Source organism: Gopherus evgoodei, chromosome 5 (genome assembly GCF_007399415.2).
Source record: "Gopherus evgoodei ecotype Sinaloan lineage chromosome 5, rGopEvg1_v1.p, whole genome shotgun sequence".
NCBI lineage: Eukaryota > Metazoa > Chordata > Testudines > Testudinidae > Gopherus > Gopherus evgoodei.
This window is the reverse complement of record NC_044326.1, coordinates 51969540-51995882: the sequence shown is the minus strand read 5'-3', so window position 1 is coordinate 51995882 and position 26343 is coordinate 51969540. Positions and strand designations below refer to the sequence as shown.

The following is a 26343-nucleotide window of genomic DNA, read 5'->3' as shown; positions in this document are numbered from 1 at the left end:
GAAAAACAATTTGAGAATCACTCTTCTTCAGTATGAAATATAATAGCAAAAAGCATAGAACGCGAAGGCTCAAGAAAGCTGTATACTACTGTTGTTCCTGATCTCCGTTCAGAATTCATGAGATGCAGTACACCAAAGTCTGCCCTCAGTTATACTCATGCAGCATCATTGAAGCTAGTGGGTGCAACTGAGGGCTGACAGTTGTCATGATGGAGATTCGAAGTTTTGTAGTACTCAAGTTCTTGGTCCAACATAGCTACAGTACACTTTGCATGTGTCAATTGTGGCTATTGAATTTGTTTCCATACTGTGGGCTGCCTTAGATATACAGTAATCTTAATTTTACACAATGCAGTCCCCTACCATAAAGCTTCCAATATTTTCCCCCAAGAGTTACTCTGTTACATTTAGGGTGATTTTAATTTGCAGGAAATTAGGTGCAATGTATCTCTTTTCTTTGAATTGGCTACTGTAACACTTTCAGCAATTTTTCCAACATTTTTGTTTGTGCATATATCTATATTTATATATAAATAAAATGTAGCACTTGAAAATTCTGAGGAGGCTTCTGATGGAAGCTTAGCAGGAAATAATATAAGAAGATCTGCCCATCTAGTCCATTGGCCAATACTCGATCTTTCAGGAAAAAACAAACCCTTCTTCCTCTTCCTGTACAGCACTTAGCACTGCACAGTGCGATACGTCATGAGGAAGGAATTTCCGACTTGCCTTCTTCTAGCAATCGGTTTATCCCAGATAGCATGCTATTTCATTATCCTTTTCATTCTCTTATCCTATCATTCTCTTGGGCTTTGTCCATACAGCCCCACAGTTCAAAATACAGGGGTGTGAATTGCAATGCCTATTAGTGTGCATTCTAACTGCTCTATGTGAATGCTGCTGATGTGCACTAAAAGGTACTTAGTTTGTGTTAGTGTAATTCTGTTTGAAATAAGTACCTTTTAGTTTGCATCCACAGGGTTGACATTGGGAAGTTACAGCACCGCACGCCATTGCATGTTGCAGTTCACACCCTGTAGTCTGAACTGCAGGGCCATGCAAACAAACCACTAGCCTTTCCAAAAGGTGGTGGTATTGTTATTTACTTGGATTACAGAGCATCTAATGGCACTATCAAAGATCGGAGCCTCACTGTGCTATATCTGTGTTACTAACACATAATGAGAGACAGCTCCTGCCCACAAGAGCTTACAGTCCAAACTGATAAGACAGCAAAGTGTGGGCAGAAGGAAGCATTAGTATCCCCACATTAGGCAACTGAGGGACAGAGAGATTAAGTCCCCAATGCTATAATGAGATCGATGCATGCTAGCTGGCTCCTGCACCCCCATGGTGCTTACTAATACTTGAAGTCAACAAGATGCAAGTGCAGAGACTGCCTGCACATATCTCATTGCCCAGTGAGGGCCTACCTGACTTGCTCAAGTTCATACATGGAATCTGTGGTAGAGCTGAGAGTTGAATCTATGGCTTCTGAGTTCCAGGCTACTGCCTTGTCCACAAGACTATTCTTCCACTCAGTGGTCGTAAAATTATTAAGCCTTTAGGAAATTCAGCCACAGTGTATGAATAGTCTGCCTCCTGTGTCAGTGAGTTCTGCAGGTTGACTATACTATAATTAAAAAGATATCAGCACGATATGTCATAAGGAAACCAGCAAACAATCTAGGAGAGGAATCCTTAGTTAAAATTTGAACCACTGTGTGTAGGAAACATTATGCTAAACTGATTACTTAAAATAGGGGAGTATCTTTTGGTCATGATCACTACTATGGGTCTCCTTTTGTTCATAAAAGTACTGTTGTACAGTATTTGACAGCAACAACATTGGAATAGCAAAGATTTTATTTCTTGTATAGTTAAATGCTACTGAAAAGTTAAAGCTATTATGGTGGTTTTCAATGGGACTTAAATGCATGTTTAAATAACCTTCCTGAAAAGGAATGTTTTCCTGGATTAGGGCCTCAGAAATCAGCACATGCAGAGCAAACAGTAGTTTTTCCCTTGAGAACAATATTGAACTATAAAATTCTAATGTCACTAGAATAACTGTTCTAGTGTCACTTTGAAAGGTTTAGTGTTTATTAATGTCAGGCATATTTTTTTGTTTTGTTTTAATCATAGCAAACTTGGCATTTATTCTTTCCTTTTATCTCTGCTTAGAAGTGTGGTACTAAGAATAGTACTTAAACATAACAGGGATGACATGTTTCAGAGTAGAAGCCGTGTTACTTAACAGATTTTTCATGCACTGAATTCAACCCATTTTAATACTGTAATTCCTGATGTTTTTATTTATTTGACAGTTCGACCTCTTTATGCGATCAGGTTTGTAAACATGTTACAAAGTGTTCATTTCCATCCAGCACAAGAGAGTACAATACTGTCATTGAAGTTTTGTAGCCTTTTCAGTGCTAGCTCTCCTGTAGAATGACCTTCTAGTGTTTGGAGAATGTTGAGCTCTTTTACATTGTTTCTACGTGCAGATACAATTTTCATTTTAGAATACACATAAAATGCCATTTATTCTTTAAAAAAAACAACCAAGAAAAACACTCTCAGCATTGCTATGGACTGGAAACAAAAAGGTATTTCAGGCATCTGTTGTAATTCCATTAATCTGAATGAGGGGAAATAAAACATTCAAAATTACAATTATTATCTACCATTAAGTAAATCCCATTAAATGGAGCCTAGTGCCTATTATCCTTGTCAGTTTGCAAATCGCTTTTCACTTACTGTATAACATGTTGGATAGAGGCTTTTTTGAATAGGTAGTTGTGCACTGCATTAAAATTTTATTTTTGCCTTCATGCTGAGAATGTTTTATCTCATTACTTTATAAATAGATTATAATTATTTATTTTTATTGGGGGGAAACGGCAATGTGATCTCATCTTTTTCATTCATTTATATTATTGTGCATAGCTCTACTATTAATTAAAGGATGTTGTCAGTTCAAATCTGGCTAAGAATTTAGATTTGGATAGAAGACTTACATAAGAACGGCCATACTGGGTCAGACCAATGGTCCATCTAGCGCAGTATCCTGTCTACCGACAGTGGCCAGTGCCAGGTGTCCCAGAGGGAGTGAACCTAACAGGTAATGATCAAGTGATCTCTCTCCTGCCATCCATCCCCACCCTCTGACAGACAGAGGCTAGAGACACCTTTCCTTACCCATCCTGGCTAATAGTCAATAATGGACTTAACCTCCATGAATGTATCCAGTTCTCTTTTAAACGCTGTTATAGTCCTGCCTTCACAACCTCCTCAGGCAAGGAGTTCCACAAGTTGACTGTGTGCTGTGTGAAGAAGAACTTCCTTTTATTTGTTTTAAACCTGCTGCCCATTCATTTCATTTGGTGGCCCTCAGTTCTTGTATCATGGGAATAAGTAAATAACTTTTCCTTATTTACTTTCTCCACATCACTCATGATTTTATATACCTCTATCAGGTATTAGGTATTTGTACACAACCTTCACAAGAGTAGAGTTTTTACAGAGTCTAAGGCCTGTAATTTAATGTATTTTTAAGAAATCCAAGTGGAACAGTTGTTTTAAAAAATTAATATACACCTGTTGTGTTTGCAACCCAAACTTTGCAGCATAGACAATGTAAAATCAAAATTGACTATGAACACAAGTGTAATTGACAGCATTAATTTTCATTGCACTGAAAAAGATGCAAAAATAAACATGAATAGTAAATTAGATTAACAATTTTTGTTAGTGTTAGAGATCTGAGGCGTTGTTATTAACATAGATAAGGAAGTTAGTTTGTTTGAGATAAATGAATTTTAAGTTGACATAAAGGGGTCCTGATTTTTAGAGGTAGTTGCTCAGCACTTTCTGAAAATCAGGCCCCCTTAAAGTGTTCCATGTAAAGCACCTAAAATCACTAGCCTTTCTCTATTGAAAATCTTGACATGTTTCTTTAATCGTTTTTGAGGTAAAGTGGATGGGGCTCTGTCAGACATATATTTTTCAGATTGAAAAAATCTGTTCAAGCACCTTTGCTACTGTTCTGATTTTTCAATACAAAGACTGAGTAGGCCTAGAACAAGTCTTCCTTATTAAGATCTTTTTTAACATAGTTACTAAGAAACACTTCTTTCCCTGAACACAAGGTTTTCTTCATGTGATGTCATGTGATATACTGTAATAATAATAATTGCTAGAACTGGATATTGTGGCATTTGGCTGATCTGTGGAGTACAAGGCTTTTTGCTAATACCCCCAGGGAGGATATAGTTGGAGGGGCAAAAGCAGAATTGTGGCAGAATTGTGGGTGCCCCTCTCTGCCAGTAGAGCTGTCCCAGAGGAGAATAGTTACACTTGTTGTACAGGTGTATCAAGTATTCCTGTCTTGTACGTTCCAGCCAATGCCCAGGAGGCATACTGCCTCCACTGTTGCTAATTGGATGGTGCACCTCTTCCCCCTCCCCAGGCATAAGTTTGCCCCTACAATATTCTAGATATTGCCCGGCCACCTTATTGTATGTAGGTCAGAGGCAACAAATCTCAGAGAGAACCTAAGAACTATAGCATCAATACTAACTGTCACTGACAGGTTCACCCACAGTGTAGGTCCTTGATGAAGAAAGATTAGCCTAACAGTATCATACATTCACTGAGCTGCAAAAAGGCCAAAGCTTTCAACAAAATTAGGAATTTGTATGCTGCAATAGGCTGAGAACAACCAATTGTCCAGGATTTAGATTGTGACATTGCCATTGGGGTTTATAATCTTTTGTAATATGTGGAGTTTTACTGATATCCTTCAAGAACCTTCTTAAGAAACTTTATTTAGATACATAAAGCATTTACCATAGCTGCTTTTATTTATACTCTAAAAGTGTGTACCTTTTAAATTAAGATATAGACTACTTGAGGAAACAACTCAATTGTTCCATAATGAACTATTGCAATAATTTTCTTTAGAAAGACCATTTGAGCATAACTTAATTCCTCCTGCAATAGGTGTATGTAATTTATTCTAATACGTACTGTAGTCTTTTCTGTAATTGTTCATTAAATTGATAGGTTTAATCTCATGTAACAAAAGAGCCTCCAGCATGGAATTTGTCAATACTACATAAAAGTTAATTTTACATGGTATGTTAGACTAAAATACAGTGAATTGAGAAGGAGGTGAAACTTTGCTGCAATAAGACATAGTGGTAGAAATAAATGCTAAGATCAAGATTTTTAAAAATGAGACCCTAAAGTCAGGTTCCTAAAACCATATTTAAGTACCTCAATAAAAGGAGATATTTTCAAAAGTGCTGAGCACCCAGCAGTTCGCACTGAATTTAAAGATGCCAAATCAGCAAAGTGCTTAGGCACAAGGATATCTTTAAGCATGCAATTCCATTGTAGTAAATGGGACTACTCACAATCTTAAAGTTATGCATGTTATTGTGTTGATCAGTGGGAGCCAAAGAGAGCCTCTCAGTGCCCAGGACTTTTGAAAATTAGGCTACTTATTTAAGTGCCTAAATACAGACTTAGAAGCTTTAGTTACTCATTTAAAAAAAATCCTTGCCCAAGTCTCAGATGGGAGGTGTTTGTTGTGATAAAAATAAACACATATTGCATCTTTGCTGCTGACACTGCTAGTCCAAAAAGTTGCAGTGTTTGTTTTGGCAAGGTTTCAAGTCTGCTCCATGCACACTCCTCTAGTCACAGAAACCACATTCATGCCTTAATATGAATTCTTTGATACTGTTGAGTGCTCCAAAGTGTTACTGCTTGCTGCTTTGTTTTCATTCTCTATATGCTAGTCAGCCTGGAAACTGACATTTATAGAAGTGTGGCTTTTCAAGTGATCCCGTTTGATTTCTTCTAAAGTTGTGAATCAACTGGAGTTTTATAAATAAGCCTGTATGCAGACTTCAATTTCCAAGCATGTTTTTATCAAATGTTCATTTGTAATCCAGAGCAGAAAAAAGTACTGTTTCTCCTCTTTCATTTCTGCATCAAGTCTATTGCTAGTCTCAGTTTCTCTCTCTTTTCTGACATTTTTTCTCCATTGTAACCTGGTTTCCTTTCCTTTCCTTTCCTTATCCACTCTCTTTACAGTAGCTGTCTGTTTTCTAGCATTCACAGTGTGTTGTTAGTTACTATTTAAATATCATCTATATACTTGAGAAAGGAATGGCCTGAACATAGGATTCAGAGCCAGGAACTCCTGAGCTATAATTCTGACTGTGATGCTGAGCCCTTCAGTGTCCAGGACTCCTCAGGTAGTTTCTGCCTCACTTTGGCCATCCTTCAAAGCGATGTTGTGATCAGTTCATGTTTCTAAAATGGTTTCTAAGATGAAAAATATTACATAGGAGCAAATTATTAGTGATTTTAACTCATTAGATTTTTTTTCATTATTCATGCTCTAATACTAATTACAACAAGGTATAGTAATCAGTTTTGTCAGGGCACCCTCGTTTGGAATTAGAGTGAAATCCTCCATTGAAGTCAATGGCAAAACTTGCTTGACTTCAGTAGCATCAGGATTTCACTCTCAGTTCTCATTATTGGATGTTGAGGCAGCATTGATCTATGTGTTCTCAGATCTTGGATTCCCGTTTACTAAATAGCTGTGGATGAAGGGAGATTTTAAAGTTCACACTTGAAAGATAAATCCTATTTTGCAAAATCTTCTCCTTTTTCCCCCACTTTGTTGGTTTTCTTTTCCTTCTAGTGACTCTCAGCTGCTGTCCTATCACAATTGATCACTGACAAGAAGAGCAAGCCCCGTCTGAGTCCAGCTCATCTTGACAATGACTCAGTCTTTTCCATCTTACGGTTATTCAGTGGCCTATGTGCAATAAGTTAGTGGGCCTCAGTTTAGTTCCTTCGGGAAAGCTGTCGAGCACAAAAATTACTTCCACAGCTGGCACTAAATGACACCTTTGTGGACAGTTTCAGCAGAGAAGCCGAGAGCTGAATGAGCTTTGAGAATGAACAACATTCATCCCTAGAGGCAGGGCTGAAGTCTGTTGGTGAGCAGCGTGGAAAAGCTTACACTTGCATTGTCTAATATTTGCTCTGTAGATAAAATGGATGATTTCATTCTCCCAGGCTGTCGAGCTGATCTCTTTCCAAGCACTTAATTCACTGAGTTCTAATTTGTGTAATTAAATTCTGACTCTACATTTCTCCTATAATTTCAACTGGGATATAGTGGTATTCTTCACTCCCTGCCCTCTCTTAAACTATCCAGCAGTGTCATTGTACAGTGTTAAACAGCTTATGGGTTTGACCCCAGCGAGGAGTGAATTAATTCTTATTTATAATTATGATTGTAAAGCATGCTGGGATCCATCAGGGCTGAAGGTGATATCCCATAAATACCACTTTAGTTCTGATTATTATGGCTCTTTTCTCCTAGCTGATAGGTATAAAGACCTGCATATGGGTAATATGGATACTGAGATACACATTCCCTACATTTTTCTTAATAGCTTTCATGTTCTAATAAACTATTATGAAACATGTGGGAGTGGAGGGGTGTGTGTATATGTTTTTATATTAATCTGCTAGAAAATGAGAGGCATAATATTCCTCTAATACAAAATAAAAGAACAAATGTGAGATTTTCATTAGTTTAAGAAATGGTGCTGTGATCAGTATCTTGGCCCTCCAGGCCCTCTATTCTTTCTTTGTCTCTTGCTGATGCATAACAGTCCAAGTCAGCCAACTTTGCACATGTACAAAAAAACAACATTCATAATGAGATCCTGGTGCTGGGATTTGTTGTTGTTCTGAGTGATGATTTTTATTTCAATGCATCATTTTGCTTGTGCTCTTAGAACAGCTTAACATTCCCACCAACCCAGTGGCATGGTTTTCAGGGGGGTTTGTTGGTTTGTTTTTTGCAAGTACTTTATACATTCCTTGTCACAATTCTGATGCTGGCTGCACTATGCCTCAGTTGTTCCGAACAATGGCCCTACACTGTGAACCTCAGTGAACTCATGAGCTTTAAAAGAGTGTTTGATCTTTCCCTGAGTTTGCAGCCTTGAAAACAGCATTATCTTTATTAAAGGCATCTCTCAGAAAGAACATTGGTGTCATGCTAAATTGCAATGATTGTGTATTATTTTATAAGAAACAAAAGCTTACTTATAATGCCTGTACTATATACTAACAGACACAAAGAATAGTAACAATGTGTGAAGGTGATTTTCCGATGCACAATGAGTCTTCTTGAAAGTCTCAGTTGGGAGTGTATTCCTGTAGAGGAAATAAAGCAGTAACATACTTAAAGACTCACTGACAAAGCTGATAGGTTCACAGTACAGATCTATCTTGTGTCTTCCTTTTAAAGTAGGTTTTTACTGATTTTTTTTCAGTTTTAGAAATCTGTCAAATAAACATATTACAGCTTGGTTTCTATAATTACTGTGGGTTAAAGAGAAGAACATCTCCATTTTTCTCTTGTTTTAAACTTTATGTGGAAATCCACTGGTTCTAGTTCTCCTAGTTCTGCTATTCACAAAAGAAAAGCCATGATATGACTCAGACGGAGATCTAGGGAAAATCAAAAGTAGGCCAACACAAGGGCCAACCAGAGGCTGAATCCTGTTAGTTGCTGAATGAAGACTGTGTGCTTCTAAACCCCCTCAACTCCTGGTAAAGTCAGTGAAAGTTGAGCAGGCTTAGATTAGCACAAAGTCTGAATGTCTTCTTCCTGTACGATATTAGAATTTTTACACGAATGCTACTTCTTGAAGATCTCCAATCCCATAAGCCATTAATAGGGATTTTCCCATTTTCACAAGTGGGATTATTTTATATTTGCCAATAAAAAGGCAATATCCAAAAATTTCCCATAGTAGACAATCCTTTAGACGCCTTCCTCCACATGTAGGAAGATTGATATGCTATTTTACCTCCATTTTATAGTGAAAAATCAGTAACAGCTAAGGTTATTTTAATTAACACATGAGCTGTACTCCAGCTAATATATTCCACTTCTGCATTATTGTGAAAAGGAACATATTTCTTGATAACATCAAAAAGCTAGAGTATAAAGGTTCTGTTCTTCTCTCCATACATATACACAACTCCCACTGACATGAAAGGTGTGAATAGGGCACGATTTGTAGGAGCATGTCGTTTGTTCAACACAACTGCCTTTATTTTCCTGATTTTTGGCAACAGATCAGGGCAAAGTTGCTCTCATTTTACAGACATATTAAGTACAGCGAATACATAACAAGTTTCAAAGAACCTGGGATTTTTTATTAATGCCTAGTATAAGGGATTGAAAAACTAAAAATACATTTGAAAGGAGAAGAATATAACTGTCATGCTGCCAAATAGAGAAATGAAGGACTTGATTTCCCCAGGCATTTGAGCTTTCTGGATCCAACATAGTCCCAAAACAGCCACTTTTCTGATGGACAGGGGGACTTAAAAGGAGCTCTCTCCTTCCCGCACTGTGTGGGCAACTGAGAAAGGCATGACAGACAAATGTTTTTTCTGTAGGCTCTGCCACAGAACAGTGGAACAAAATACCAAATCCTTACTGTAGATCAAGAGTACATGCACATTCATTGTCCAGCACAGTCTTGTACCCCCTCTTATCCCTGCAGCACTTCCTGTTACTCCATAATATGATGGTGTGAGCATTTTTTATCTAGAACACTGTGGCCTGCTGGTGCCAGCGTGCCCAAACCACTAACAAGGACAAAGCCAAACTCTGATTCCAAAGAGAACTATCTGAAAAAAGTCCAACTTGACTGAAGTTGTCTGATTTATTACCATGTGAATGGAGTTTTTTCCTGGTGGCACAGAAGGAATATATACTATTCAGGATAGCTGAAGGAAAGAGATTGGAGATGACCCTGAACTGGAAGTCTGGATCTAAGCGTCCTCAGACTCCAAACTGGATCCAAAACCTGGGAAATGCCAACTTCTACTTCTGGGTATGAAAGCAGAAAATAGGCACTTCCCCCAGGGCACACTTTTCATCACTGTTGTCTTCCCAGGACCCCCAGGCCTTTACCTCAACCCTATTTCTTCAGTGATGTCAACTGTCCATTTCGTCCCACTTCAGAGAGCTACAAGATGAGGCTACAACCCTCTCTAATCACTTCATATATCAATTTGCACATTAGTTCTCTGTCTCTCTCTAATGTGTATGGTGCACTTTGACAATCTAACATGCTAATGAAAAATTTATCCTAGAGCTTTGGATGCCTGTGGTTCTAGTTTATAGCAGAAGTTTCTGATGCTAATACATTGAACGCGAGGGACGGTAACGTGGAGTCTGCAAGACTCTAAAGGTTGAAATGGTAGAATCTGGAAAACAATTATGGTAACAGTTTAAAGAATGTCAGGGAGATGGTTTTCGTAACTGTGTGCCTTAGTCATTTTAATCCAATTAGAATAATTGTTAGAATTGACTGTATTCCATCCCAGAGGAGTTTACAGTGGTTTATAATCTATACCCAGCTGTGCAGTATGCCATGGATTTCTAAATGTGAAAGAATATAGGTCTAAAATGGGAAAAGTCAGAGGAAGAAAATGATTGCTTGAAATCGAAGTACTCACTAAATACTTGTAATCAACCTGACTTAATGAAACCCTGAGCAGAATATTTATTATTAGCAAGTTTCTCTGTTTGAACTCCACAATATACATTTTTCCTATGTAAAGTTGTCATAGTATAATTCCCAGATTTGGACCTTAGCGTCCAAAATATGGGTACTAGCATGAATTCCCCTAAGCTTAATTACCAGCTTAGCTCCTGTACTGCTGCCACCAATCAGGACTTAGAGTAGAGCACCTGATAGACTCTGGTCTCCCCCAAAACCTTCGCTGGGAGTCCCAAGACCCAAATTCCTTGAGTCTCACAACAAAGGGGAATAAACCATTTCCCTTCCCCCTCCTCCCCTCCAGGTGTTCCCTCCCTGGGCTCCTGGAGAAATATACAGATTCAAGCTCCGTGAATCTAAACAAAGGGATTCCCCCTTCTCCTTTCTTCCTCCCAGATCTTTCCCGCCCTGGGTACACTAGCAGATCACCATGATTCAAACTTTTTGAATCACAACACAGGGAAATCAGGTGGGTTTCCACCCCCCTTTTTCTCCCCCTCCCTTCTCCTTCCCTGTTAAGTACAGAATCAATTCCCTTGAGCCTCAACAAGGGGAAAAATCAGACAGGTCTTAAAAGCAAAATTTTTAATGAAAAGAAAGAAAAAATAAAAGGTCTATCTCTGCAATTTAGATGGTAAAAAGTTACAGGTCTTTCAGCTTATAGACAATAGAAAGAAAGCTTTCTCCAGCAGAAATACAATTTAGAATACTTTCATCCAAATACACAGTAAAACTCTACCAGCCAGATACACAGTTGCAAATACAGAAAAACAATTAAAAAGACTAAACTGTCTTTCTACTTTTGTACTTACAAAATTGGAACAGAAGATTAGATAGCCTGTAGGTATGTGTGGTCACTCTCAGAGCCTAGAGAGAACAAAGCAAAACCCAAAAACTACAAACAAAGGCTTCCCTCCACCCAGATTTGAAAGTATCTTGTCTCCTGATTGGTCCTCTGGTCAGGTGTTGCAGGTCACTGTTTGTTAACACTTTACAGGTGAAAGAGACATTAACCCTTAGCTATCTGTTTATGACAAAAGTGTTTTCATAATATAAGGTTTCTTGGTGTCTCAGATTGCACACGTGTTAGGTCACTGTAAATTGTCTTGAAGAGTCTAGGCTGATTTTTTTTAATCTGTTTCTAGGCTAAACAGAAGGATTCCTTATTTCCTTTCCTGGAATCTGCAATATAAAAATTAATGCTTCCTTTTAAATTTTGAATCCTAGAAAGTGCATTGAAATTTATACGAAACAAATAAAAATAAATATTTCATAAAATAAGGTCCTTTTAAAATTCCATCTTTACAATGGGTACAAGTTAAAGCTAGACAAGTATCAAATTAGAAATATGGCATACATTTTTAACAGTGAGGATGATTAACTATTGGAACAAACTACCAATGGAAGTGCTGGATTCTCCATCTCTTGAAGTCTTTAAATTAAGACTAGATACCTTCCTGGAAAGCATGCATTGGTTACAAAAAAAAATTATTGGGCTCAATATACAAGTAACTAGATGAAATTATAGGGCCTGTGTTATACTGGACATCAAACTAAGTGATCTAATGGCCTTAAAATCTGACTCTGTTAACATAAACTGTAAAAACAATGGGTACATGTAAAATCAATGTTTATAAATAAGATGGTAGTTAGTCAAGTAATTAAAGGGCATGCAGTTAATCAAGAAATGCATTAACAACAAGTTAATCTCAACAAAGAAAGCAAAACAAGACCTGCTGTGATTATGTGCCAAATGCAGAGAGAATAACAACCAAACAATCACCAGGCTCAAATAAAAATAAATAAATAAACAAAGAGAACTGTGGCTAAGATATATGAAAATAGAAGATTCAATAAAAGCAAAAGAACACAAAATGATAATTGCTAGTGTTTGCGACTATCTTAGTGTTATGTGACAGACCCAGGCCAGTGTGGTACAGGACTCTGGTAGAGGGCAAATATACTGGTCACTGGATGAGTAATTTTCTGTTCCCTGAGTGACCAGAGCAGGGGCTGCACTGGAGTAATCAGGAAGCTGCTAGAACCAATTAAGGCAGACAGGCTGATTAGAACACCTGCAGCCAATCAAGACAGGCTAATCAAGGCACCTGGGTTTAAAAAGGAGCTCACTTCAGTTTGTGGATGGCATGTGAGGAGCTGGGAGCAAGAGGAACAAGGAGCTGAAAGTGAGAGCTGCTGGAGGACTAAGGACTACAGGCGTTATCAGACACCAGGAGGAAAGTTCTGTGGTGAGAATAAAGAAGGTGTTTGGAGGAGGCCATGGGGAAGTAGCGCAGGGAGTTGTAGCTGTGACGCAGCTGTTACAGGAGACACTATAGACAGCTGCAATCCACAGGGCCCTGGGCTGGAACCCAGATTAGAGGACGGGCCCAGGTTCCCCCCAAACCTCCCAACTCCTGATCAGATACAGGAGGAGTTGGCCCAGACTGTGGGTTCCACCAGAGGGGAAGATCACTAAGGTGTGCAAATCTGCCAATAAGCGCAGGACCCACCAAGGTAGAGGAGGAACTTTATCACAGTATCTATATGGAGTCCCTATCCTGTGGCACCGTATACATACAGGTCCTGATTCTCGCTGCCTTTCCCCAGTACAGTAATTCGCACACCAGCAATGGAGCTGTAATATGTTGCCAAATAAGAACTCTGCACTCACAGACACTTGTGGTAGCATTTCATGCCCACTTTGCATAGGCATAAATGACTGCACAGAGTTCAAGGCAATGGGCCTCAGTGACATTTCAGAAGAAGTGGAGGGTGGAAAGTTTAAAAATTCTGATCTGAAGTTCGTTTTTTAAGTAAAAAAGCTGTCAATGGAAGAAGGAAGAAATTGTATACAGAGTAGTCTCTGCTAATGAGAAAAATAACTGTAAGAACATGACAATGGACTTTTAAATGACAAAAAATAACTCTCCTCCCTCCCCCAAAAAAGGAAAATGTCCAAAGCCAAAGCAACAAACTTTGCCTCATGTGGTTTTGCTTTGCCTGACCTTGCTTAACAAAGAGTGCTGTGGTTCACTAGCAAAAGAAAACATTCCAGATGTGTTTTGGCCAAAAGCAATGGCTTTCTTCTCCTAAAGGGTTGAAGAAAGCACTTTCTACAAAGGAAAAATAACTTGTGCTAGTCAGAAAAAGCTTACTTCTAGTGTTTACATACCAAGAGAGAGCTTGGCTCTTATGGAATTTAATATAGCAGAGAGAGAGGGACCACCCCCATCAAGGCAGATACATTTTGAGTACCCCACTGAAGTATTAGGATCCTCATTTTACTCACTGGGAAAACAAGACAGAGATTTAAAGGACATTGTCAATTTAAAATCTATCTGAATTTGTTTAGCTACTATTGTTAGAAATAACATTAAAACTTACTACAGCTGACAGATATTAGAGCAAAAACTTTTTCCCCCCAGTTTATTTACTTTGTGCATTCAGTAGCACAATTTTATGTATTTGGTAGTTTCACTATAGAATCAGGCTCCATTCCTACAAACACACACATGCTTAACTTTACCCAGAGGAGTAGACTGATGTCTATGGGACTGCTCATGTGAGTAAAGATGTGAGTAAAGATGTGGACATATATAATTGTCTGAAGGATTGGGGTACCCTGGCCTGTCATTGGTAGGAAGCAGGTACACTTGTCAGTTGAAGGATTAGGGCCTAAATTAGTTTCTGTGGTTGTGCAGATTGTTCACATAGCAACAAGAGAGAGAGAAGCATGTTTTAAAAACAGGAAACGATTATTGTAAAAGCACAATAGTTTGCAGAGGGACTTGAACAAACACAGTACCTGAAACAACTTTTCTCTCACTTTTTAAAAATTGACTAGATTTCAAGTGACTTGCCCAAGGACATCTGAGTGTCAGTGATGGGGTTAGAATGTAGGAGTTTCTGGCTCCCAGTCCCAGTGCATTACTAGACCACATAATGGCTATGAATAGTTAGAAAGCCAGATCCTCAGCTGTAGCACAAATGAAAATCCAATGGAGTGTTGCCCTTATACCAGCTGTGGATCTGACCCAAATTCTTTTTGAGCTAGTATTTGGACAAATAAAGAACCTGTTACTTCAGTCCCAATACCTAATAATAATCTTGTAGGAATATTTTCAGCACTGTAAAGTTCTTAATATTTGCTCTGCAGAATACAGAGATTTGTGTTTCATTGATGGTTTGACAGGTGATGATTCCAAAGGGCTTAGTTAGGCATCTCTTTAAATCTACAAAGTTTTGCTTTTCTTGTTGTCTTTGTTTGCTTCGTAGAAACATTTGGCCATTATTCTATTCATGGAAAACCAAAGTCTTTAGTATTGATTAAGCATTGTTACAGGACACCATCCCAAGACACCATTCCTGCATACTGATACATGTAGGCAGTCTTTCATGCCTAGAGGAAGCCCCACTTATGCCAGTGGAATTGCAGGCAGATGTAAGGGCCTGCCCATGTGGATCAGTCCAACAGAATCAGGATGTAAACCAGCAAAACAGAATGCATCCTGTGTCCCCAGTGGTAAATTATTTGTGAGGATGAGAGTGGGGGTTTGTCTTACACTCTCTTTATCCTTTACTATTAGAGGCAGTGGGGAGAATGATGAAGAAATGAGAGCAGAAAACTAGGCAGGGAGAGAGTTGTGCAGACAGTTGGCAGGAACAACAAGCATCTCAATATAAACAATGAATTGTCCAGTAATTCTCTAACTTGAGCCATTTAAGTTTAGGAAGTGCTGTTCCCATTCTTTTTTGTGATATGGGTCAGATGGTGTGGTGAGTAGAGCCAAGGACTAGAATCCTTCCTTACTAAGTCCTGGGCTTCCAACTGGATATGGCTTGGAGAAATCACTTGACCATCAACTCCTTTGTGCCTGCACCCAGTGGAGAGAATTGGGTTAAAAAGTAAGGCCTCAATGAAAATTAACATTCACATCTTAGGTTGAGCTGCTCTCAGCAAATAAATTTAAAAAAATTATAGTAATTATGAATTAGTGAGGAACATATCTCCTTTTGGATAATACTGCATCTTCCTTGACAATTCAGAATACTTGTCATTAAGTGATTCAGTTCTACACAGCTCGGAAATGGCTTCTTGGTCACTGGACTGCAGGCAAAGGTTCAGGTACTATGTTGTGAGTAAACTTCCGTGCACGATTGTGTCACAATGAGCAGACTGAAAAATGAAGGTGCCCTCTTTAACAGGGTTCTATTCCTTAAAGATCTAGGAGCATAACTACCTTTTCTGCCTACTGTAGCAAACAGAATTTATGGTATTGCTGTTAAATTGTTTCATTATCCAAGATGCACATGTAACTCATCCATTGTTGGCTTTGTTTACTCTCTAGGATTTGTGACTGCTTTACCGAGCTGTTCTATGCTGGGAGTATGTTGTATATACATGTTGATTTTCTAAAGTCTAAAAATATTATGAACTAATTTAAAATTTCTTCCTCATCATCCTTTTCCCACTGCTCATTATCAAAATATGGAAAGACCTTTGTTCACACGGCCATGTGTTTCTGTATTGTTTCAGACTGTGAATCGTCTCTTCAACTGACGTTTCAGAAGGCTACGGTTGCAGTGGACAATATCTTTAAGTCCCTCAGGGAAGTTACAAGAGCTCGAATGCACATGAAACAGTTTAATTCTGTGTATGTCCCAGGAAGCAATACCTGTCAGGTAAGTAGATAATCCTTTTTCCATCTGTGTTATGTTGTTCTAGCATATGGTCAAAATTACAGTTTCACAGATGTGACTAATTTACTTGTGTATGAATACAAAACATATTCTGCAACCCCAAGGAATGTTTTTGGAAATAGGTTTGAGAATTGACCTCAGCAGCAGCAGCCTCCTGAGGTCCTTAGTTAGTCCCGACTCAAGCAAACTTCCCTTGACTTCATTGGATTTCAGTGGGAATTTGCCTGAGTAAGGGCTTCAGTATTTGTTTAACAATGATGTAGTGATATTGTATACATTTCATATGACTACACAGGACCAGAATCCACTACTGTATATTGAAATTATGTCTAGGTACCTACATGGGACTGTGTTTCAAAGTATTTTTTCTCAGATTTCCACAATTGCAAGGGTCTTGCTGTAAAAATTGCCTGATAATACAGCTTCTGTTTAGTAAAAGTAGTGTGATTTTCTTGTAGCATAGATGATCCTGACCAAAGGTAGTTTCCGCCCCACCCCCAACCTAAATTACAAAACTTCTTCAGTTTGAAATGGACATTTGCCACATGGAAAGCACATGTAGTAATTTCAGATTTTAAAAGACCATTAAGCTTGTCCCTGGTCTTTAGCCAGAAAGACTCCTTTGAAACTTCAGTGTACTGCACACCAACAAATGGATAAACTTAATCTAGTGGTAAGTCAAACAATGCTATGTAGCAATGGAAATTTGGCTTTTACACAACATTGCTGAAGAGGCCGTACAGTAGAAGAACTGTAGGAGAGGCAAGTGAAAGCGTGACACAGATCCCGCAGCAATTGCAATGGCTGTCAAAACAGAAAACCTAATCCTGACATCTTCTGGCACTTATGACCAGAATGATGGCTGATTATAGCAAATATAATCAAAATATTCATTAGGTAGCTCTGTGCAGAATACTCAGCATGATAAAATAAGTACTTCTGAAAGTTTCCTAGAAATGTAGCTAGCATGAGTATGTTCTTTGGTTTTAACCCACTTCTACTCATTTAGGGCCAAATCCTGGAACACCTTTTATGGAGGTAAAGGATCCATTAATTCCTTACAGCTGCCTAACCTAGCTATGTACTGTGCTAGCTGATCATGAAGAAGGAGATTAGGAAGAGATCTGCAGATTCACTGTGGTCAGGATCTTTGGGGTGGCTGGGACATATACAAACAAGCTCTCCTTTTCTGTCAAGCATCCCTCCGTGGATGGATCCCAAGTCCTTTCCCCCTGTATTTAGTCAGTTACTGCCATGCTACAGCTGCTACAAAGAGAGAGAGTTGCAGGGACCCAGGGTCCCTCTCCTTTTAAATGGAAAAGAACAAAAGTTACTGTTTTATGAGTTGGGGCGCTGTGGGTTTTCTGAGTAGAGGGATTTTTCAGAGCTGCCACTAAGGAGTGATGTAATAGGGGTGCGCATTTCTGTATATATTGCTCCCAGTGCCTGTCAGTCAGAGAGGAGACGCCCACTGCAGGGAATCAGGAGACACTGCATTTCCAGGTGGGACAAAAACATGAACTGGTAGGAGGAGTTGAGTGGCTACTGGAGCATTATACTCTTCTCTGGATAAGACTATTGTTTACCGCCTCACGTTTGATTAAGCCACCAAACAGAGCCCAGCCTATGGCTCCTTGGGCCAGGAGCCTAGCCTTAAAAACCCTAGTTTAATCTCTATTATGTACAGATAAAGTCTCCAGTCTTCAGCCCATCCTGCCAGGGGCCATGTCTATACTGAGATCTGAAAGTGTGTTAACACCTATGCAGGGTTCTTGATATTTCATAGACATTTTATCAGCATTGATATGTTTTGGGGCAGTTATTCTGATTGAGTTCATATCCCAAAATATACTGTTGCTAACAGAGTTACTAGGAAACTTTAAAGAGAACTTTTCTTATCACCACAAATGTCCTGTATTAAACAGGCTAATGAGTGTTTATGTAAAGTTAGCCTATCAGTTATCCTCATGGTTACATGTGTCACAGGATTGCACAACAAATGTTTCTGCTCTGCCTGTTCTTGTAACTGCTGCTCTGTTCCTGTCATTTCTCATTCTGGTTACTTACACAATTTTTGGTAACCTGGTCTGTCTATATGGTCCACTTGTTAGCATCTTCCTAGCAAAAGCTGTGTTTAAACACGGTTTTATACAAAAAAAATGTTAGCAGTGTCAAATCTCCAGACAGGATCTTAATGTAGGCATTAGGATATAAGTTTTTTGTTATTGTCAGTCTAATGTAGGAATTGAAGGAGATTACATTATATTTTGAAAAGCATTGTAAATATTGTGGCCAAGATTTTAAAAAATGACTAGTGATTTCATGGCTCTCATTTTTTGGGTGGCCCAGGAATAGCTGGTGTCCTGGTAGCTAGGGAACTCATCTGGGAAGTGGGAGACCTAGGTTCAAGTCACTGCTCTAAATCAGGCAGAGTGGGATCTTGAACCTGTGTATCCCACATTCCAGGTAAGTGCCCTCTCCTCTCCATGAACCATTGGCAATTCAGGGGTGGATCTCTTGAGTAGTGCCATCTTGAACCTGAGAAACCTTCACAGGGAAATTTTCCTGGAAGTTGGTACGCTCCATGAAACATTTTGGTTTTCACAAAATGGCATTTTTTTGCTGGAAAGAAGATTCAAAAATATTTTGACCAGCTCTTCCCAAACTCATTAGTCACCTTTGAAAATCTTAGATGTTAAGTATTCATCTATGAAGGCATTCAGATGATATCTATCCTCTATTTCATATAATAGGTTTCTGGTTAACTTTGGTTTTGATCTCTGCTCCAAATTTTTCATTTTTAATGCATTTCTATTGCTCATTTGTGGCTTTAAGTTGATATTACGTGGAGTTTTATGCTGGATGGCTCAAGCCATTGGTAATGGAATATAGACCCTTTCATCTCTAGATCACCAGTTCAAAGTCAGCCCAGGTTGATAGACACTGAAAGTTATCACCTAATAGCTATTTGGTGTACTATGCAAAGAATTTGTGATCTCAGTCCATTCACTAATTGACAGCTGTCCATGTCACAAAAAATACCACTCCTCTCATCTTGTTGGTGTAAGGAAAATCAGACGCAATGTCTCAAAATGGTTGAGGGTGTGTTTACAGAGTGTGGGCGGTATTTGTGTTTTAATGTTTGGATAATATTCATATTCAGAGGGCTCTGATACTCAGACCTCTAAATATCAGATCTGAGTCTGAGTGCTTCCCCCACCACCTCTGCTGAAGATCACTTCTCTTCCTTCTAGTGGAGGATCCCTGTAATCTCAGACCATTGGGGTAGTTTGCTGGACTTATCCTGGATCTTCAAAGGCAGTTAGCAAACCCCTTCCTCTTTCTGTCTTTTTCAAGGGATGACCAATAGGCTCACTGCACCCTACATTTAAATTAGTATCTTCGGGGGAACAGGAAGTGATTTACATCTTTAAATACTCCACCTGTACTGACCCCGTAACACTTGGACATTCAGACCGTCCCAGAGTGTGCTAGAAGCTTGGCCAACAGACAGGATTTCCCATTGGTCCAATGTCACCTTGTGTGTCCTAGACCATAGGAGTTAAAGATGTAGCTTAGCAGGAGCAAGAGGAGTGCTTCCATGTGCTTCTGGGGGCAGGGACAGGCAGCACAGACCAGTTTTCAGTGAGGACATGCCATTCAACTAACCCTAAAGTTCTGGGAAGGGAACCAGCTAGCCACATCCTGAAGACAACAGGGATGAAGGGGTCTTTCCCTTCTTTTCCCCACGTGGGAAACTACATCAGAATCTCAGCTTTCATTTAGAAAAACAAAACTAAGTTTTTAGCCATCATGTTTGTGAAGAAAACCAGTGAGTTTGCAGACAGCCTGAAATAATAGCTCTGAGGGATGTGAACAGCTCTAAGTTCTCAGCAGAGTGTTCACTCCAAGACTCACTAACTCCAGGGGGTTCTGCCAACACCACACAAACAGAAGACTCTGTGTAAGTCTACACTAGAAACACTGCAGGAGTGCAGCTGCAGCTGCACCACTGTAGTGCTGTAGTGTAGATGCTTACTACAGTGATGGAAGAGATTGTCCTGTCAATATAATAAATATACCTCTCCAAGAGGCAGTAGCTAGGTCAATGGAAGAATTTTTCTGCAACCTAGCAATATCCACACCGGGGCTTAGGTCAGATTAAAAATGATATATGGAGAAATACCTATCTCATAGAACTGCAAGGGACCCTGAAAGGTCATTGAGTCCAGCTCCCTGCCTTCACTAGCAGGCCCAAGTGCTGATTTTGCCCCAGCTCCCTAAATGGCCCCCTCAAGGATTGAGTTTAGTAGGCCAATGCTCAAAACCACTGAGCTATCCCTCCCCCCATAGCCATAGCTTAACTATGGCTCTCACGGGTATGAATTTCACATGAGCAACATAGCTAGGTTGATCTAAGATTTAGGTGTTGAGCAGTCCTTTGTGTGTGGCAAACATGCCCACCTAAGTAACTGACTGCCAGGGGAAGTACGTGGGTTCCCTCTACTGCCCCCTGACTCTCTGTGGGACAGGTGACCTGTGCTGTCACCTCTGCTGCATCCAAAGGGATGGGGGCTCCTACTGCAACACCTTCAGGGGAAAGGGGCCCCTGGTCCTGCCACCATCCCTCCAAATGGAGGGTTGGACTGGGAGGACAGGACCACAGGAGGCTGCATGTCATTATGAACCTAAGGCCCCAGATTGTCTTAATCTGTCCCCGTTCTCCTATGTAGCTAGGGAGCAGGAGTGGCTGCCTCTGCAGAGAGAGAGAGCTAGAGGTGCATGATCATTCCTCCTATAGCTCTTCCTGGTCTGGGAGTAGGGACTGAATTATTATTTCACACTTTACATGATATGCCCTTCTCTAGCTGCCAGGACAGCCTGTTTCAAACACACTCAATTAACTCAAACAAATCATAGTACTCATTTCTGTTTAAGTGTTCAACAAAGCCACATGTCCCCTTGTAATTATGCCTTCTGGATTCGAGATAACTTACAGGTATGGTGACAGTTCGCCGCCCTCTCTGTATGACCCTCTACTCTGCTAATTGTAACGGCCACGACTGGCAGCTTGACATCTTCTCCCACAAGAATCTTCACACATTTTTTTCTTGCCTCCCTTTACACATGGAGTACACACAGCGCCTAGATAAATACTGCATTTACCTGTCTTTTCAATTAGATGAGAATCCTGTGCATATCATTGCTATGTAGTGTTGCAAATACAATTGTTGCTTCAACCTTGTAAATGTGTCCAATCAGTTTCCATTCTGTGACAAAAGCTTTTGTTTCCTTTAAAGGAAATGAAATGCTAAGAAAAGCAACTAGCCACAAGTACAGACCATTTTATTTTCAGCACATGTTCTACTTTTGCAGGCCACTTACAAGCCATTACTGAAGCAGGTGGTGGAGGAGATATTCAATTCTGATCGACCTGACTCTGTTGATATTGAGCACCTATCTGCAGGCCTCACTGATCTCCTGAAAACTGGATTCAGCATGTTCATGAAGGTAAAGCAACCATCCCAAGTTCATATATAAAATCTGCATCTGTCCATAGTTTAACATCTCAGCCATTGCTATTATTTATGGTTGTGTATCACTTCCACTAGCTGCCCAGGAAGTGGTACACTACTGTATTTGCCTTCGTCATTGTAATAACTGGGTGAGATTAATGCTCAAGAAAATGAAGACCTAATTATTCCAGTAATACATATACATATGTGTGTACATAGGTGTATATATCTATATGGAGAGATATAACTATGTGTCTATTTATATTATTATACATGTGTATTTATTTCAGTTTTAAAAACTGTTAGAAAAGCAGATGCTGAATTATGAACTTCCTGTATGTATCTTGATCACGCTGTAACAGCTCCATTTTGAAAGCGCAGCCTTTTGCCTTCTCCGTTGTCTGTTGCTTCCATGCTGGGCTGAAATTCAAAAGGCTAGTGGCAAAAGAATAACAAGAGAGGACCATTGACATTAAGCGCTCTCCTATCAAAATGGAATAACTCTAAACAATATACTGGCTCCCAACCCAGAGAACTATTTAGCCATGGAGAGGCCATCTTGGCAACAAAGGCAGCAGGCAGGAGGCTGTGATCACTCGGGGAGCTGAGGAGGATGTCACCTGACAAAGGGGACAAAGTTATAAAAGAGGCAAGAGCTGCTCTTCTGTGGGCCATATTTCTCCAGCTCAAGATGAGGAAGGGGTAACCCAACCTGCAGAAGCCTGGGTGAGGCAGGGGACCTTGCTTACCTTCCTAAATGCAGATGGTTTCCAAGGACTCCCAAAGGAAGGGAGCGCTAGTGAGGGTGTTGTGGTTAGGGAGGATGTGTTCTATGTGATCTGTTCTCTTTCTTAGGCATTTATGATTAAGTACAAGAGAGCGGTGGTATTGGAGTCTGTTTAGCATATCTGGTACATAAATATCTTGCAACCCCAGCTACAAAAGTACCATGTGAATGCCTGTTCTCACTTTCAGGTGACATTGTAAATAAGAAGCACGCAGCATTATCTCCCGTAAATGTAAACAAACTTCTTTGTCTTAGTGATTGGCTGAACAAGAAGTAGGACTGAGTGGACTTGTAGGCGCTAAAGTTTTAAAATGTTTTGTTTTTGAGTGCAGTTATGAAACAAAAAAAATCTACATTTGTAAATTTTCACTTTCACGATAAAGAGATTGCACTACAGTACTTGTATGAGGTGAAGTGAAAAACACTATTTCTTTTATTTATCATTTTTACAGTGCAAATATTTGTAATAAAAATAATATAAAGTGACCACTGTACACGTTGTATTCTGTGTTGTAATAGAAATCAATATATTTGAAAATGTAGAAGAACATCCAAAAATATTTAATAAATTTCAATTGGTATTTTATTGTTTAATAGTGCAATTAATTTTTAATCACGATTTAATTTTTTTAGTTAATCATGTGAGTTAACTGTGATTAATCGACAGCCCTAGTATAAAGATACGCTGTCAGGGTTGGAAGACCTAAAAACTGACCCACAGTTCTTTGCCTCTGAAAGATCTTACTACACCTGTGTGATTTCTGAAAAACAATCCATGCTGTAACTCCAAGAAAGAAAGACGTTCCACTATCAAAGTGTATAAACGAGCTTGTGCACACATGATGATTGGGTTTTATTTACTGGAGATTTCCCTGTAATTTACACCTGCATTTATTGATTTTATTTGCTTGTTTATTTTTTTTTATTTTTGAAGCACGAACATAAATTGCAGGTTTCAGAGTGGTAGCTGTATCAGCAAAAAGAACGAGGGGTACTTGTGGCACATTAGAGACTAACAAATTTATTTGAGCTTAATAAATTTGTTAGTCTCTAAGGTGCCACGAGTACTCCTTATTCTTTTTTAACATAAATTAGTTTTTCTAAAAACATGTGTGGTCTCCAGAAAGTATAACATTCAGATAGAGCCATTTTCAACATTGACCAGTTGCTAGGTCTACCCAATTGTTGTTGTTATTACACTAGCACCTATATGCCATCTAAGTCGAGGTTGCATTGTGCTAGGTTCTGTACAGTCATATACCAAAATTGGTCTCTTCTCCAGAGAGTGGACGATCTCAGGTCACACTCCTGCAGCTGGACCTGTGCAGGCAAACCCTGCGCAGAGCCCCATTGTTCCATACTGACATAATGGTGAATTTCCAGGGATTGCTTAAGGCAAGAGGTAACTTGTTGAGGGAGCACTAACTAATGGGGCTGGGGAGGGAAAAGAGTAGGTGAAATCCTTGAGAAATGGTAGAAAAGGGAGGGAGTTAAGTTGACATCTCCTGAAATATGTTGGTTTTTTTTTTTCTGAAAAAATGTGAGATACTAAAAGAGATTTGTAATCATACATGTGTTCACTCTTTCAGTAGTTGTCATGAATCATTCTCTGTTGTTCTACCGAGGGTCTCTTCTGTTGGTTGCTCTGGACATTTTTCATCTGTCTGCTCAACGTTTTAAGAACCACTACCCTGCCACCAGTTAGTCTTTCAAAATGCACCGTATCAACAAAGCTCTCTTCATGCCGGAATCACCCATGTCGGTAGGGCTGCGGGCAAGCAGTTGCTTTGACTCCAAGATATTATTGTTAGTTACACAACACCAAGATATGCCTGGCGTTTTACAGGCAAATAGGACAGTGTAATCAAGATGCTCCCCTGCATGACTCACTGAGTGCTGTTACAGTTCAGCATTTATATCATATCACACTTTCTTCCATGATAACAAATTACGATGTCACAAACACTTTACTAGGACATGACTGAATGAAGCAAGTGAATTACAAAGGAGAGCACTTTTTATGTGCACCCAAATATGGGAACCAGCTATGATGAGTAAGGAAATACTACTGTACATGTTAGTTAGACTGGATTTTGTTAAAATTATGTTTTTCTAAAATTTACTTGACTGTGTCATGGTTCTTAAAAAGTTCCCATCGATGAAGAAACTAAATTACTTATCAGCGTATCATTGGTCAATATAATTACCAGGCTAACCCTCCAGTCTCCTGATTGCACTCTTGTCAAACAGAGGGGGGCCACTTTCACAAAGTGTGGAAAAAGAAGAAAGGGGCAAGGATATGTGAAAAGAAGATCTTGCCACTTTTCTCTGTCTTATCTCATGTTTATTTCCTTTCTTCAATTTCTGTCTCCTCTGCTTTTCTTTTTCTTCTCCACCCCTCACCCCGTTTTGCCCCTTCTTTTTGGGGAAGCCCAATTAGTGGAATTCAGAACAAGGTTTGGGTACCCTCTTTTCCATCTAAGGGGACTGTTCTAATTTTTGTTTCCAGATCAGAGAGAGAGCCTTAGTTCAAACCCCACCAATTTCAGGGATATTGGAAATGTGTTGCTCTACTAAGTGGGATGAACGAAAATGTATTGATATACAAAAGTAAAAGTGGAACATTTCTGGGGAATGTAAAAAAATGCTGCCTTTTGGGACCTCAGTGTAAATATAACAAAACTGTGGATTTATTCTTCTGTGGCAGGTTGTGAGTAATGGGGAATTGCTCAGACCTTGAAATGAGACACTCAGAGCCCCCGAGAATATATTCCATGACATAGTATATGAGTTTGGTAGCAACAGCTTTGCAAGAAATGCTTGCCATTTGCAAGGGTGAACCTCCAGAAAGCACATGTATCTGGGGTAGCAAAAGTAGTATTGAGTGGACAATTAAACAGACAAATGGACACACACAAACAAACATAACATTCATTAATTTTCTCTCTTCCCTCTTCCCCCAAAACTCTCTCCTTGTCTGTGAGAAAGATTATGAAGGCTTTAAAAGTTGTCTATGTCAGTGTTTTCACTTGTCTTTGAGTCATTCTAGGCTTTTAAGTTTTCTTTTTATGGTCTTTCAGCAACATATACTTACTACCTTAAATGTCTGTAAATCTGCTAGTAATATAAAGCAAATATAAATGCATAACAGATGTGCAAGTATGAATATTTCATGGACACAAAACTGTCTTCGCCTCCCTCACATTTTCTCCTCTGCATGTTGTTTAGACCTGTGGCTAGTTGGCAGGGTGCTGTATTACAATGTGAGAGATTCTGAGCCAGCCAGTGATCTGTATTCATCACATAGGAGATGTTTCACAGATTTCCCCTTTTTTACATAATTATCACGTTCCATGATTATTTCACAAGCAGCCTGAAATGTGTTATCCCTTAAATGTGTGACAACTCAAACAAATCGAGTTTGATCATTAAGGTTACATTTGGTGAGTTGTTATGTGTTAAGAGTCCAGCCAAGAGCAGCCTCTCCTAGCCCATGTCTAGTAGAATACACCACCCTCCTGGACTATACTGCCACGCTCAAAGGGACTAGTTCTTCATTCAGTTCACATCTGCCTAGGACAGTTACTTTCCAAAGAGGAATGTGTGACCTTGCTTTCTTAATTGCGTTCATTAGGAATGTAACATCTGGGGACATGCTGAACATGCTGGATGACTCAACAGTAGTCAGCCAGGGAAGGACCCAGTCACA

General features: G+C 39.4%; 1 protein-coding gene across 1 annotated transcript in view; it reads left to right on the top strand.

Annotated features, from left to right (window-relative positions):
• The window catches only part of SCFD2 (sec1 family domain containing 2), a 323281-nt gene that overhangs the window by 281530 nt on the left and 15408 nt on the right, over positions 1-26343 (top strand). The window contains exons 6-7 of the mRNA XM_030563081.1: positions 16168-16313; positions 21708-21842. Of these exons, the coding sequence (XP_030418941.1) occupies positions 16168-16313; positions 21708-21842 (281 nt within the window). The remainder of the gene's footprint in view (positions 1-16167; positions 16314-21707; positions 21843-26343) is intronic.